The sequence below is a fragment of the Styela clava genome, chromosome 11 (genome assembly GCF_964204865.1).
Source record: "Styela clava chromosome 11, kaStyClav1.hap1.2, whole genome shotgun sequence".
Classification (NCBI taxonomy): Eukaryota; Metazoa; Chordata; class Ascidiacea; order Stolidobranchia; family Styelidae; genus Styela; species Styela clava.
The window spans coordinates 19,034,174-19,047,613 of NC_135260.1; the positions used below are offsets into that span (position 1 = coordinate 19,034,174).

General features: G+C 33.0%; 2 protein-coding genes across 2 annotated transcripts in view; one reads left to right on the forward strand and one right to left on the reverse strand.

The window, feature by feature from the left end:
- LOC120346919 (activating signal cointegrator 1 complex subunit 3-like) overlaps positions 1-13,440 on the forward strand; it is a 57,956-nt gene that overhangs the window by 4,647 nt on the left and 39,869 nt on the right. Inside the window, exons 9-15 of the mRNA XM_039416711.2 lie at positions 55-188; positions 260-401; positions 2,048-2,170; positions 2,481-2,681; positions 3,287-3,427; positions 4,102-4,266; positions 4,994-5,085. Coding sequence (XP_039272645.2) covers positions 55-188; positions 260-401; positions 2,048-2,170; positions 2,481-2,681; positions 3,287-3,427; positions 4,102-4,266; positions 4,994-5,085 — 998 coding nt within the window. The remainder of the gene's footprint in view (positions 1-54; positions 189-259; positions 402-2,047; positions 2,171-2,480; positions 2,682-3,286; positions 3,428-4,101; positions 4,267-4,993; positions 5,086-13,440) is intronic.
- On the reverse strand, positions 8,631-13,385 carry LOC144429976 (uncharacterized). Its single transcript, XM_078118233.1, has 7 exons — positions 12,771-13,385; positions 12,272-12,345; positions 11,740-11,973; positions 10,873-11,100; positions 10,284-10,346; positions 9,976-10,093; positions 8,631-9,548 (listed from the first exon to the last, which is right to left on the reverse strand). Exons 2-7 carry the CDS (start codon positions 12,342-12,344, stop codon positions 9,311-9,313), a joined length of 954 nt encoding a protein of 317 aa, XP_077974359.1. The 5' UTR covers position 12,345; positions 12,771-13,385; the 3' UTR covers positions 8,631-9,310.

A 13,440-nucleotide genomic window follows, 5' to 3' on the forward strand; every position in this document is an offset into this window, starting at 1 on the left:
ATTTACCTGGAAAATTTTGAAAATTTCCAGTTTTAATTTCTATAATATTTTTAGACTGATCAAGAAAAACAAGTATCAAAAGCATTCAGGCGAGAAGAGAAAAGATTTGCTAAGAAAGGAATGAAAAATGGAAATGATGATGGAGGAGATTCAGAAATAATGAATCCTGATTTACTGAGGGAACAAAGGTATGTTTGTGACAGTTAAGATAAATTTTCTATTGCTGGTAGCCATGGAACAATTTTCTTCTTTTTGCCAGGGCTATGGCTTTACTACAAGCTGCATCTGCTCCATTGTTTTCTCAGAGAGGCAAAAGCATTGGAAATATAGAAAGATATCCTCATGTTTATGATTCACAACTCAGTGCAAAACATAGCGCAGCATTAGCTGGTGGAAAGAAGGTGTGGTTATATCCAAGTTTACGGTTGTGCTCTCATACAGATCTGTTAGTGTTCATACATGTTTACCCCATACAAACAGGTCTTTTGGAACTTATTCTAGAGAAATCACAACTTTCGTGCAAAGCATCCTAGATTGCTGAAACTTTGGGTACAATTATAGGTGCTCCAGAAGTGTGTGTACCAATATATAGGTAACTAATTTTGTTCGCCAACTTCACATCAAGTTGTGTAAAGGGACTGGAACCTATGGGCAGGGGGTATAATCACTTGGCTAAAACAGACAGTCCCCAAACTCGTAGTAGAACTAAAATAAGGAAAATTGGAATAAAATTGTAGCCTAACCCTCACATGGCACTAACACTACGGGTGTAACCAATTATACACAACAAAATCCAGGTGTTGGTTACTTTTTTGGGTTCTGTTTTGTTTTAGTCACCCTGTATTTTTTTAAAATTTGATGCACTACGAATGCCCAGTGACAGTTTAACACTATTCTTCTCTACCACTAAATATTTATTTCAACTCTTTCTCCAATCATGTGTTCACACTTTGACTCAGAACAAGGCCCTGTACAGGTCAGAGAATGTTGGCCTTGAAAAAGTTGATAAGATCAAATTACTGTTTTTCATGATGTTGTGTTTTGATTATATCTCAGTGCCTTTGTCACAAACCTGATATAATTTTTGTAAAATCTACGGGTTCCATGCAAGACTTTCAATAAATAAAGCAAGTTGTATTTCATTCTCATCTAGTCAAGTTATCAATCTAATCAAAAGCATTTCAGTTCAGATTTTAGTTTGATCTTTTGTTACTTAACTTGATTGTTTGTATATATTTACAGTCCTTTCGTGAAAAGTTGCATTTTCTTATGCAAATCTTCAAGCATCTTATTTCATACCCATAATTTTCTCACTTTAATATATAAAGTCTTAAATTATGTGATTTTGAGTTCCCTATAAACAGGATGACCCTCTGAAAAAATGGAACCTATAAATTTCCTTTTTACCTCCATGGAAATGTAGTAAATTATTCAATTTTTTCTAAACTTGAACCTCTGTTTGTTTATGATTGTACCCAAAGGCACAAAAGGTATGTTGTCCGTAGAATATTCTTCAAATGCTCTTCTCGGAATTTGAAACATACTTGCATCTGCTGTGTAAAATTGTCAATCACTCGCATTCATTTGCTTCTCTTTTTCCGATTGTTGAGGCATTCGCAGTCTTCTGTTTGAAGATTGTTCTGATACACATTTTACTGCAACGCAACGTCACTGCTAGCTAAAACACTGTTAACTCAGCCTTTTCTGAAATCGCTCTCTCAGCCAGTTAAGGGTGTGGTTTGATGAGGGGGGGGGGGGGGGGGGGGGTTGCCTCGTCATGCTGGTACCCTGGGTTATTTTGATCCATTTCTCTACAATTTTCTATACCAATTATGCCATGTTTGGAAATGATTACCCGTGCTGTGTACTTTACTGGGTGTAACGGTCTCTGTGAGACTTCTTTCGGAGGTGCTTTTTCCTGGTGGACATTTTTGACATGTCCTGACAGCAGAAATAGTGTGATTTATACTCTGGAATCAAGCTTGATTGTGTGAAACAATGATGCCCTGAAAATTAACATTTACAGAATCAATTTTTTTGTTCGCAGATGACTCTACCTGAAGGATTTGAAACAAAATCAACAAAAGTTTATGAGGAAATTCGAATTCCAGTTAAATCATCTAATTTAAGATTTGATCAACCTCTGGTTAAAATTAAGGATCTTGATGAGGTAATGACTTGGTTGGTTAAGGTAGAAATTTGTTAAGGATATATGAAGCACAACCAATGTAATTAAAACTATCCGATTTTCTAACCTGCAACTTCGAATTTCTGGGACGGTTTTCTGTATTTCCCAACATAATGATATCATCAATTGGTATGGCATGTATGGTATCGGATATTCCAAATTGATATGAAGTACCTAATTTAATTTCACGCAATCATGATGTACCGGTAGTCATTATTTGTGATTTTTTTGTAAAAAAAATTTGAACAGAAAAGTATAATTTTGATTATTAATTTTTGATTAATTAATTTAGGTGTCTCAGCTAGCATTCAGTGGTATGAAGCAATTGAACAGAGTGCAATCATGTGTTTACGAATCTGCATTTAAAACAAATGAAAACCTACTTATTTGTGCTCCTACTGGTGCTGGGAAAACAAATGTAGCGATGCTCACTGTGATTCGAGAAATTAAAAGAAACATTGTCGAAGGAGTGATTCAGAAAGACAAGTTCAAGGTAAGTCCTAGTAAGATATGATACATATTTATCCCGAGGAATGCCGATAAGATGTCTTAATCATATGGTGAACCACGAACTCTCGTCTGGTTACCAGTCCATGTCGGGTATGGGATTAGTTAGCTAGTTATTTGTTTTCAGGTGCATGGACTTGAATAGAATAAATAGCTACTTTACATATTCTTCATCACAAAGTTAAAATATGAGTTTATGAATAATTTTGTACCTACGTACAGTTATAGGTACAAAATTAGGGTTTGTTATGTCTTATGTTACTTTCTTGTATTGTCATGAACAGCATGGTTAATGAGGGACCTGTTGTTAGTGAGTTTAATGCAGAAGAATACCTGTTTGAATTCCATCACTGTCTACACACACATGGTTTTCGTAAACCATGTCCTGGATAAAAGCTAAAAGTTATTAGAAGTTCTGGATAAACAGTTATTTGGACATGAAGCTACTGAATTAGGAATGAACTGAAACTATTATCAATTAATTATTTAATTAATTACCCATAAATTAGTTTCGTTGTTCCACAAATACTGCAACCATTTGTTAATTAATTTATGCAAAATATTTAATAAAATATTGAATATATATTCTAGATTGTGTACGTTGCTCCAATGAAAGCTCTCGCTGCTGAAATGACAAGAAACTTTGGAGGTCGGTTGGAATCACTTGGTGTCAAAGTTCGAGAGTTGACTGGTGATATGCAGCTGACAAAAAGTGAAATTATTGATACTCAGGTAACCTTTATTTTGTGTAATTTTCCTTTTTCAATATCCATCATTCTTTTTCCATGATTATTAATTGGTACATCCTTAGCTAAATTTCATATGTCATAAGTTTCATACACTTTCATACACAATAAATGTTCAGATCAATGCAACATGTTCTGAAATAAATATTTTCATTTCCACTTACTTACTACCTACAATCATAAACCAACTGCGAATATTTTAAATTTGAATTATGATGAATTACCAGACTAAACAACTAGCAAAGTTTATGTGTCTCAAGCATCATTTTTGATTGTGTAATGCTTTTTCAATCTGACTGTTTGTTCATGATTTTTGTTGGCAAGTTTCCTGAAAACGAAGACAACCCAGCAACTTACCGTATTTCCCAGCTAATAAGTCTACCTGGCAAATGAGACGAAGCCTATTTTCAGCATTAAAAAAAGAGGTTAGAAAAGTGACTTAATAGCCGGGAAATACAGTATTATCCCCTTTTTCTACATTATTTCTCGTTTCAAGAACCTGTATTTTTCAGTTTTTTTTGTGGTGACAATTTCTGTCACTCTTTCAAATCTTCGTGATGAAATATTTTTTTGATGCATTTATTCAATATTTCTCAGTATTTATAATATATTGCATCATGGTCCAGTTACTATACCGTTTTTTAATGAAAATCAAATCAGATGCTCATAACAACACCCGAGAAGTGGGATGTGGTGACTCGTAAAGCAGTTGGTGACACAGCACTTGCTCAACTTGTTCGTCTTCTCATCATTGATGAAGTTCATCTACTGCATGATGAACGTGGACCTGTGCTTGAAACATTGGTTGCCAGGACATTACGACAGGTAGAAATCCTTGGAAGATTGGTTTCATCTGGTGTATTATTGTGATATTGGATAACTCTAAAAATACCATGAAAATCATATAGGATTTGCTTTTGGAATGTTTGTCTGTGCCAAATTAGAACTAATCTAGTGTTTGACATCATTGTTACTGATTAATTGTCATGTTTTGGAACAGAGGTCCTCAAATTTTTTTCCCCAGCGGACTGGTAACATCAAATGATGAGCAGAATGTCGCAGAAATTGCTCTTTCAGACTCATGTGGACTAAAGCATGTATTTGTAGATCCTTGGAATTTATAACTTACAAGGATCAACAAAAAGGATTTCGCGATAGATTTGGAACTGAAAAGTGTGAATAATCCCATCCAATACACCGCCGGGCAACCAATACAATGCTTGTCAAACACCCAAATTAATAATGGATGAGAAATGGCTAAATAAACTTTTCAGTAATCAAGCGGTTACGCTGGCAAAAAATAACAAAACAACAAAATTTTCGGGTATTGGTGAAGAGATTGTGCAGACCATCAGTTGGGAACCACTGTTTCAACACTCATTAAATTTATAGCTTTTATTTGAAAGATATTTATGATAAGCAGGCTAAATTATTTGAACAAAGGGAAGAAGCAATGCATACTGAGAATTTCTCACAAGTCACAATTTTCCATAGCCTGCGTTGGCTCTCACTCTTTTTTCATTATTTTTTTGTTATTCTAACTTTGAAACAGGTTGAAACTCAACAGAGCATGATCAGAATTGTCGGACTCTCTGCTACACTGCCGAATTATCTTGATGTTGCAAGCTTCCTGAGAGTAAACCCGTGAGTTGGTATCTTTTTATAGTTAATATAGGTTATTGATAAAGTATAAAATTTTATTTATTTTCGATTTTTACATATTATATTTTCCTAAAAAATCTGTGGGCACAGGTATATAGCTCATTTAGCGCAAACTGTTTTGATATTGAAACTTGAGAGATTGAGAAGGAGCTTTTAAACTTAGTAGTGGCTGCTTGGCTATTGCTTTGATTGGGATGTAAATTGAAAAGGATATGTCTAACTGAAAAGCCATCATTTCCTCTGAAACATAGTAACTAAATATATCTAACCCTATCAGAATCTCATTTGGAGGTCACATGTGAAATGGGTAAGGTAGTGAACTGGAATGAGCAGCTCACTGGTTTCAAGTTTCGGTTAATGTCAATCCTTGTTTGCATCTTACATGTCAGACATCTCATAATATAATAACTTGAAGTTTGTGGTTCACAAGTATTTGGGGTGCATATATAAACAATATAACACAGGATGGTCAAACTGTGGGCCGCGGGCCGCAAGCGGCTTGCAGAACAATTTACAGTACCAAACCATTGGCAGATATTGTATTTATTAGCAGAACAATTTAGATTTATTCCAACTGGGAATAGTTCTTTTCCTAATCCCGATGTCCGGATTGATGTCTGTCACTTTGCGCCACGCGATCCATTTTTTTATATGAATTCGAGGTTCCAACTTAGACGGACTTGGTTGTTTTTTGACGACAGCACTATGCATGCTCACACTACAAGTAATGAAATTTTTCAAATATAACAATTCATCATACAAAGAGTGTAGAAAAAGTGTGTCCGAAGCAAACTGAGGGGAAATGTATTTCCTTACCCACACCAACGGCAAACCACAGTGGCTGGTGTGCTTTTTAGTAATAACCGTCATGAATGAATATACGATAATTTTAGGCGACATTACAAAACCAAACACGAGAAAAGAGACCAAAAATACCACAATATTTCTCAGGAAGCAGTTTCAAAATAAATAAAGGCTTTATATAGTTATCTTGAAAAACTGATTAGAATGCTGAACTCTCATTCTTAAATATATTTAAAGTGAGTAAACTCGCGATGTTTTGATTACTTTTGGGTTTTTTCAGACTGCGGCCTGCGAGACTTCCCAAAAGTTTTTGCTGTCCTTAGACCTCGCAACCTTGGACCACCCTGAATAACATACGGTAATATAAATAATGAATAATAGCCCAAAAAAGGGAATAACACTCCATTGACATTCCATCTGCCGGTCCAGAAGCGATCTTTTAAAAAATACTGCTTGGAATTGTTGCTCACTGGATAGTTGACAATCTTTTACTCAGGAAATTTCATTGAATTTCCATTTTCCAAAGAACAGGCTTGTAAATCATTTTGTTTAACTGAGGGTCTTTGTCATCTTTGAGGTTGCTACATAAGTTTGAACCTTGATTAGGGTTTTATACTATAGTTCATTGAAACTGAAACTGAACTGTGTTGCTTTCTTGTTGCATCTTTCTCCCTATAATGCTTTGATTGCAAATCGTTAAACTTGTTGCATACATCAAACAATAATATTCTTCGAATTTGCATTTTGGCTCATGTGAATAAAACCAAGTCGATATGTTTTCATCTCTACATCTTCCACTGAAAAAGTTTGTATTATTACCTGGAAATCTGATTGTTGCAGAATATTCCTGACTGCCTGCCTTTTCTGTTGTAGGGCTATGATGCATTTTTTAACAATAAAACAACTGCAATATTGCTTTATTTGGACGCTTCCAGGTAATTCTCAATGACCCTTCTGGTTGTATTCATCACTTGGAATGTTTTTGTTCTTGTCGGCAAAAATATTTATTTTTCCAATATGAATATCAATATTACTTTACGCATATGAAATATCATGATTATGGTAATAAAAATGCAATTACAATTATTCAAATTATAGTTGAGTAATAGGATTTTTCTTCTAACTTGGTAGAGTCATAATTGTGAATTACCTTAATGTAATTTGATTATTTAAACTAGTGCTTCCTTACCAAACTGTGCACTGTGGACCACTCCAAATGTTGAAATATTATCCCACATCCCATTCTCTAAAACATTACGTAATATCCACAAGAAGGACTGGAAATATTTTTCAGATGTTGAATAAAATTACTTTATGAAGAATCTGATTATACAGAAAAATGATTTTTTTAGACCTTTTGGGCCTGAATATTCTTCTTGTGACACTTGCATGTTATCTGCTGTATTTTGAATCTAACTAATCTTCTTTTCAAATAATAGCCACGCATTAGAACAATTCAGAATCCCATTTATTTTTATATAATTTGGGATCCTTTTTGCTATGAATGGATAAGAAATCTGTTTTTTAATAAAAATCCCACCTTTATACTTAATGTCACATTGAGTTGTTAATGATAAATTGAAGTGTATCATGGTGCGACTACTTACTGAATATTGGATTGAAACAACATTCTATACCTGTATATAGGCAAGCACATGCTGAGAAGTTCAATTCGTTTGACACCACGATTGGTTGGGTTTTGCGCTCTTGTATTAAAAATTGACATTGACAAAAGTAAGACTACCAATCGGACATTCATTCTTTTTCTTGTCATAATTCAATGCTAATATAATGTTCAATTTTCTTTCCAGTATCAGCGGAACTTTGAATATTCGAGATAAATATATAAAAATTTTCAGCTCATCTCATTGATCATAAACAGGTTGCATATGAGATATTCAGCAGCTTGATGACTGAATAGATTCAATTATTTTTCCATATTTTTATATCTTCCGGGTGTTGTGATGGTACCTAATTTGAAAGCATATTTGCATTTCCTAGTACTGTAGTTAATAGGGTATCTTCTTATTCATTATATACTAGAATACCCGAGATTCATAGTCAATTTATAATGATGATCTAACCATATGGATCTGATGTGATAAGCATAAGCAGAAACATTTTTTTTTCAAAGTTGCTGGAAGTTGACTAGTTTTGGGTTATCATCACAAATATCGTTAATACTATCCCCTATCTATCAATCTTTGAATTGGGAATGATTTATCCACCAATAAAATTTCCGCAAGATCAAAATTGAAATAAATAATGTTGTTCCTATTTGATATTATTGTCCAAATATATAACACTGAATAAATATATCATATACAACTATTACTAAAGAGATTAAAATTATAGTTTCTTATCACATTAATATCTCATGAATATCTATCCATTGCAAGCGTTTTTTTTGTTTTTTTGCAACTGGTAATCATTATTTTATTCATTGAATCGTTGAATCTTTCATCCCAAAACAAAGATTCCACTTGAGCTCCTAATCAATATTAGGGGAGTGATATTAATCATACTTACTTTCCATCTGGAAAGTTTCTGGTCTGTTTAATTTAATCAGTTGTTCCCGTCAAGCGGTTATTAATAATTATAGAGGAAGTTATCATTTAGCTTTCTATTGTTACCTCAAAATATTATATATTGAATTAAATTTATCCCACATAACAGCACTATATCAATATTTTTTGTATTTGTTGTTTATTATCATTCACACAACAAAACTACGATATTTTTAAATGGGTTAAATAATTTAACATTGTACGAACTCAGAAACTTGACTTGTATTTCTTGTAATTTTATAAAACTTTTTGTTATCATAATACCAAAGTATAATCAAGCCTCATGCCTTGTCCCATTTCTTCAATTAATTTTGTTAATTCACATTCTTATTGGTATATCTTCTGTTTGAATTCATTCGTTACAATAAGAGAGGTAGCATTTCGAATTTTACAGAATTCTAGTGAGGTTAGACATAAATAGAACTTGATTGGAAAAAAATCATTCTGTTATTTGGGTAGCTTGCTTGTACTATACTTGGATAAACGATTACGGTAGCTTATAATGAGGGTATAGATTTTTTATAGGAATTTTGAAATAAAAAAATGTCTAGATACTGATATGTATCAGTTTTTGCTTTTGTTTGAGAAATCCTTCAGTCTTCAATACTTTATATTTTCTCCATTCAGTACATTTTAGTACATTGCATAGACATCCAATGTTATATGTATAGTATATTTTATGTTCTCTTTTGATTGTTTTTGCTCGTTATTGAAGTCTCAATATTTCCTGTTTAATTCATTCATCTGTCTGAGTTTTTATGGATTGATCACGATTCTTGATAAATTCATCTTAGTGGTGGAAGCACAACATGATTTTTCCACCCCTGGTTATTGTCTCAAATATTTTCATATACTTCACCATTTGGCAAATTTTCATACAGACTATCGTCAGTTCTTAAATTTTCGTAAGACAGAGCAGCAGTTGGTGTCACTTCATATTCTCCTTCAGCTGTTGTGGGATCATAATTTTCATAGGTGGCGGGTTGTTCCACATGTGTACTGTTTGCTGGTTCGACATGTACTTCAAAGCTTTCTTCATCTTTACTAGTTTTTGATTGTTTTCTTTTATTGTACCTATGTTGTAAAATATCAACCTAAATCAACCACTTCACACTTGCAGTAGAAAATTAATGTTGAAGCATAAATTTTATTGCACTTGCATGGTTATTAGGATGTTTACAAGCTATGGTTTTCGGAGCCATCCCATCAAACATAAATTTTAAAAGATGTTTAATTTTGAGATACACTTAGAAAATCTTTATGACCTACTGATGGCCGTGGCTGTGCGCTATTTTCTACTGAGTAACAGGCAAGATACTCATTTTAGTTTCATATTACTACCTTTGATGTTTATTAGACAATTTATTCAGGCCACAAAAAGATTTCCAATTTTCTTGTTAATTTAAAAAAATGTTTTTCGTCATATTCTCTTCCGAATGTGCAATTTACATGTAGAAGTGTTTATAGGTAATACATTTGATAACCTCTCAATATGAATTACCTGAACAGTACATATGCAAAAATTGCTATCAACAGCAGTGTTGCAATAGCTACTGGTACAATGATGACCACAAGATTCCCTCCTTGTGTACCCACAGTCGATGGTCCAGTTGTCATTGCTACAAAATAATATATCTTGATTAGCACTGATATTTCTGTCTTGGCTCGGACAAATGAAAAAACATGCTTTCAGGTTTTTGATGTACCAATTCATTTTGGTATGGAGTAGTGTACTAAGTATTAATTGAACACTATTTACTGAAATTTTCACTTGTGTTTTGTTAAATATGAAAACACTGCTCATAATACCAGATTTGTCGGCCAGATTTCTGCTTGTTGATGATACTTCTAATGCAGTTGAGAGTGCATCAGCTGATTGAAGATTAATAATAAGTTATTATATGGAATTTTTATTTCATATCTACACTAAATCAATTATTGGTATATATACAAAGGCTGACAGAAACTAAAAGTTGCCAGAATTTTCATACAGACTGATTCAGATGAAATGGTAGAAGAAAATAGAACAGTACAAAAGTTTTAAAATAGTTTTTTCATTGATGCATCAGTGTGAAGGGAGAAGGATATCAAAGACTATTACAACATAAATAAATAATTCTGAAAAATAAAAAAGATAATATTGGGTTTGGATTAATATTATTTGATAGGAATTTCATGCTGATTTTGGGATCATTTCAGATTTTATTATTGCTGGAACAAAAATGTATCATTGAGGATAGTAGATTGAGTTCGTTATGGCAGAGGGAAAACTGAAATATGCATTATTCATTATGTTATTCATTCAATGCATGTACTTTTGCCCCAAACATTCTATGTTCAAACTAGGCTGTGGTGACCAGTTCTGTGAATTTGTTGTAAAACACATTCAAATACTTACCTGAGCAATTTATCACTAAATACTGGATTATAAAAGATTTTGAGAGTTCTGGGAAAATCAAATTGTATTCTATTTGAGTTGTCTTATTTTTCCATGAGTGAAAAGAAGTACATGTATGGTTGTCATATGGTATCTTTGTCTTGACATTGCTGTCGTTACAGACAGTTGAATTAGTTGCAAACATGAGACAATAATTTTTCTTGAAATCACATTCGTATTCCTCAGTTTCTAAATAGAATTCAATTTATTAAATATTTTCAACAGCATTCTTCGAAACATATATTCAAAATACCTCAATTATTTCTGATGTATTTTGTGAAAATATGGGTTTATCAAGATTATAACTGTGTTAATTGTAATAATATTGGCTTGGTGATAAAAGCATCTTATGCAAAAAGTTGTTAGTGATCCTCTATCCTCCCTGTTTATTACTGTCTGGATAAACAAGGTTTTATAAAATATTACTCCTCAATTTCTAACTTAGTCTTGAATAACAAAAAGTTTGTTGCACTTGGGTATCTGAACATCAAGTAAGGTTAGCTGAATCTTGAGCAACAGATATAATTTCTATAAGGTTAGGTGATTAATGCTTTATTTATTTAGACTAACACTTTCTTCTATATTAATTATAAAGCACAATGGCACATCTAAGAATCCCCCATTAGACTCTATTGTGCCGCACAGTATGGGTCCACAAGAACCATTAAGGATGGTCGAATTGCGTCTACATAAAAAAAATTTTCTGTCTATTCATTGTAATAGAGCTATTACAATGTTACTTTGAATCCATTGGATTTTAATCGTTTACAATTGCACGTCAGGGAAGTATTTAAAAATACCATCCTCCACATCTAAATATAAAATTACCTGGAAATCTTAACTTCGCACTACATTCATTTAAATCCTTAAGAAATGAGGCATTGGTCAACACTAAAACGACTGCGATATCATTTACTTGAACAGTTTCTGGTATTATCCATTGACAATCACAGTTGGATTGCGTACTTGAACCATGTGTAATATTTTTACTTTGATCACCAAGAATGATGTTTTTTAGGCAGTCTGTGCATTGAGCTGCAACGGCATCTTGAACCATTTTTTCTAAAAAAAAAAATTATTTTTACCTTATCTGTCTACATAATTTATATAAATATCCTCCACCACTGTATGTACTTATTCGATGCATACTGGAACATTTGGTCCAAATTTGAGTTAATGGTATTGTTTGAAATCTCTATTTTACTCCCAACATCGTCAGATAGATATCTGATTATGTTTTAATTGTTTGCATAGTTCTACAAAAATTGAAACAAATTGTATTTACGGATAAAAGAACTAATAATAAACTGAAATGATCTATTTCTGTTGATCTATTAAGAACCTGAGAACATATGCTTACCAACAAGCAATAATAGCAAAATCAGCCTCCATATATTCGATCTATTTTTGATAGAAGCTGTAGTTTCATTCATTCTGAAAAATCAATACAATATTCAGAAAGTAAGTTATAATCATGGAATATACTTTACTTGAATTCAATAGGAAAGCAACGCTTAAATATATGAATGTGAAGAGCACGCATCGGTACTGATATGGTAAGGCCTTGAACTTCAGAGTACGGAACTTGCCGAAAAGATTGATAGACAAGCTTAGCGTAAAAGGGGTTTACTTCAATTAAAGAAAAATGCAGGAGGGATAACCAGTACCCTTTTTGCGGCTTCTGCCATCTTCATGTACTGATAATTTCAAATCGATCGGTATATTTTTCCAGTAACAACCATAACTCCAACAACGATAACAATAACATGAACCGAATATTTTGGGAGATAGTCTCACATGGAGGGGTTGCTGGTCTTTATGCCATACGCCTAACCACTTTCAAACCTGGTAAAACTTACCTATTTTTATATTTGACGTGGACTGATATGTGATGAAAAAGTTTTTAATCATACACTTTTTTTCTAAGATTATCTAATCCTGTCTTTATGGTTTAACAAAAATTATTCGCTCTTGGTTTCTACTGTCTATCAGCCTGGTTTTAAATTAGATAACTTTTCCTTTATCATTCGAATGTGCATGTCTTGTGTAGCTGCACTACAAATTATACTTGCAGGCAAAGGCCCGATATGCGCCCGACAGAGTCCCCCTACCTGTCCCCCTAACTATACTAGTTAAAAGAGTGGGATTATTCCATGGCAAATCAAATTAGGAAGGTTTTGGTTTTTCTGTACTCAACTGTACCTCTAGGTATCTTTTTGTGCAGAGCCATTTATAGGGTATTAAACATTCAAAATGGTGATTAATAACATTTAATTTGTAAGGTTCTAAATTCCAGTTTGGATGGTTCCGGCATACAAAATATGGTAACATAAACCATAAAGTCAATAACATAGGTTCAACAATTATTCATAGTTTCTTTTCTGGGTCATCTAATTTTTAAATGACATCTAAGTTATGATACTCATTCGCTCATTTCTTTTTAGTACTAGAGCTAATATTTTTCCTGACTTTACCCTGACCTGCTTTAATACTTTCATCTAGAATGGAGTCATTTCCTCACATTAGCTG